Below are 2,358 nucleotides of genomic sequence, written 5' to 3' on the forward strand. Positions count from 1 at the left end.
TTTAAGGTGGTTGCGAGATCGGTCAAACCCATACAGAGATTAATTACTGAATATATCAAATAATATATTAAGTTTTTTCTAAGAAATGTTTGATAACTATGTGGACATTATAAAGCATATATGAAATTTCAAAATTTTTTGATGCATAAAAGTATTTTTAATCTTAAAATTAATATTACTTTGCATGATAGATAGGCAACAAAAGAAAAAATAGACATGAGAAAAACATTGCTTTACAAACCTTAAGACTTAATAAAAAAAAATCGATATTTTGTGTATGAAAGCATTGTAACGTTTGCTGATAATCAACCAAATTTTGTTAACATTTGCTTACTAATTTAAAAGTTATAGCACGAAAACTATAACAAGCACAAAATTATTATGAGGTCGGTCCCAGGGACCGAGCCTGTGCTGAAAGAGTTAAAAAGCAAGGAAATGTAAGCTAGTATTATCAGGTTTCTAAAGAAGATTTGTAGGTTTAGAGAATTTTTTCTTTCTCTTAGATTTAGATTTTATAGTAAAGTTAATGTTCATTCAGTGAAGTCAAAACACTAATCACCTAAAGTGTGTTCAAGATTTTGAAATATATTTGTAGCTTCTGGTCATTTGTATATTATTTCAACAGTATTTCTATGATAACTGTAGATATTTCCACTGAAACTGGTGTTAGTACTGCAGACATAAGTTCAATACTTGAACTTATTGGAGTTCTTAAGTATAAAGATGACATGTGAGTATTTTAATGTTTATTTATTATCATAGTTGTATTTTGATGTAGTTGTTTGAATAGGAATAATGGGAACTAACAGAAATGCAGCTTCTACAAAGCTTTCTAATTGTTAAAAATGAAATTGAAATACAAATTATATTTTTCTATTAATCTTTCTGTTTAATGAAACTATGATTAAGATTTTGGTTTGGTTATAGTACATAAGCTGGAGTCTTCAGTATTATCTGTAAGTGGAATAATTGTTTTAATTTCAGTGATCCATTGTCATAGAAGTTTTACGTTATATCTTCTTTATTTATGTTTTTATCTGGTAAATAATAACAAAACTACTCATGTAAAAAGTAGTTAAAATACAATAAGTTACTCTAATTTTAAAAAATTATGACCCTAATAATAATTACTGGTGGTTTTTGTAAGCTTGAGATCAAGGATCTTGTCACAGTAGTAATTTTAAGTGCTTTCTGTGTCAGACTTGCAAGCCAAAGAGAATCAGTTTAAAACTGAAGGTACATTGAAAGATGTACAGTGTATTGAACAGTATTGTAGAATATCTGTAAAATATGTGGTCAACTTATTCATTTATTTGTTTATAGAGAATCCAAAAAATGTAAACAGAAAATGTAAATTTGAATTAGTGACTTAGTTTAGAAGCATTTTAATCTTTTATTAAGCTTTTAAATGTTTTTGACAATTTTCCTGGGCTTGCTAGGGCTTACGGTGCAAAATGTACTTTTTTTTCTTTTTCATATCTCACTTGTCCAACTATGTATGTTGATTTCTACAACAGTTCATGGTAGATTTTTGTTTCCAGCTCTTGTAAAGAACTTTTATAGGTGTGATTATAAGTGTAACTTTTTTTTTCCTTCATTTTTTTATTTATTTTTTGTTTTGATGGCTAATTTCGTACTGAGCATCAAAATTTATAAAATAGAAAATGACTTGATACATTAATAGAAAAAGGAATTCCTTTATTGATGAAAATATGTGTGTGTTAGGAAATGTTTTTGTATGTCTCATATTTTTCAGCTTAAACCTGATCGTTGACAAGACATGGCTTGAGGGCTACATGAGAAAAGCTGCAGTCCGTAGGAATGAAAGATTGGAAATTGATCCTAAGTGTTTGAGGTGGATACCAGCGATTTCCGTTCCTTCCCTGACTTCTGAAATCAGTGAATTTGAGAAGGTGAGATAGTCATGTCAGTGAAATTTGTTATATATAGAAGTGTGTAAAAAGTTCACAACTAGTATACATACGTATAAATAGCAAAGCCTGTGAGGAATGTAAGTGTACCTTTTGAATTATTTAACACAGTACTAAAAAGTAGGTTAAACTAGTATATTTCAAAATAGGCTACCAGGAAGAGTATTAATATTATTGTATGGATGCATCAGTTGGAGTCCACCAATGGGACAGCAGTAAGTCTTCGGATTTACAATGCTAAAATCTGGGGTTTGATTCCCCTGCGGTGGACACAGCAGATAGCCTAATGTGGCTTTGCTTAAACAACAAACAGCATCACTTGGAAGAGGTAATTTAGTTTACTAAATATCTTCTGGTTTCAGTCCAGATAGATAAACCTGTGAAATAAATATTTGTATATATTTATGAATATATATATATATATATA

General features: G+C 29.2%; 1 protein-coding gene across 2 annotated transcripts in view; it reads left to right on the forward strand.

Moving 5' to 3' along the window:
* LOC106462680 (histone acetyltransferase KAT6B-like) overlaps positions 1–2,358 on the forward strand; it is an 87,870-nt gene that overhangs the window by 71,102 nt on the left and 14,410 nt on the right. For both annotated transcript variants that reach the window (XM_022390007.1, XM_022390006.1), the window contains exons 16-17: positions 646–730; positions 1,757–1,913. In XM_022390007.1, the coding sequence (XP_022245715.1) occupies positions 646–730; positions 1,757–1,913 (242 nt within the window). The remainder of the gene's footprint in view (positions 1–645; positions 731–1,756; positions 1,914–2,358) is intronic.

Source organism: Limulus polyphemus, unplaced genomic scaffold (assembly GCF_000517525.1).
Source record: "Limulus polyphemus unplaced genomic scaffold, Limulus_polyphemus-2.1.2 Scaffold1224, whole genome shotgun sequence".
NCBI classification, from domain to species: Eukaryota; Metazoa; Arthropoda; class Merostomata; order Xiphosura; family Limulidae; genus Limulus; species Limulus polyphemus.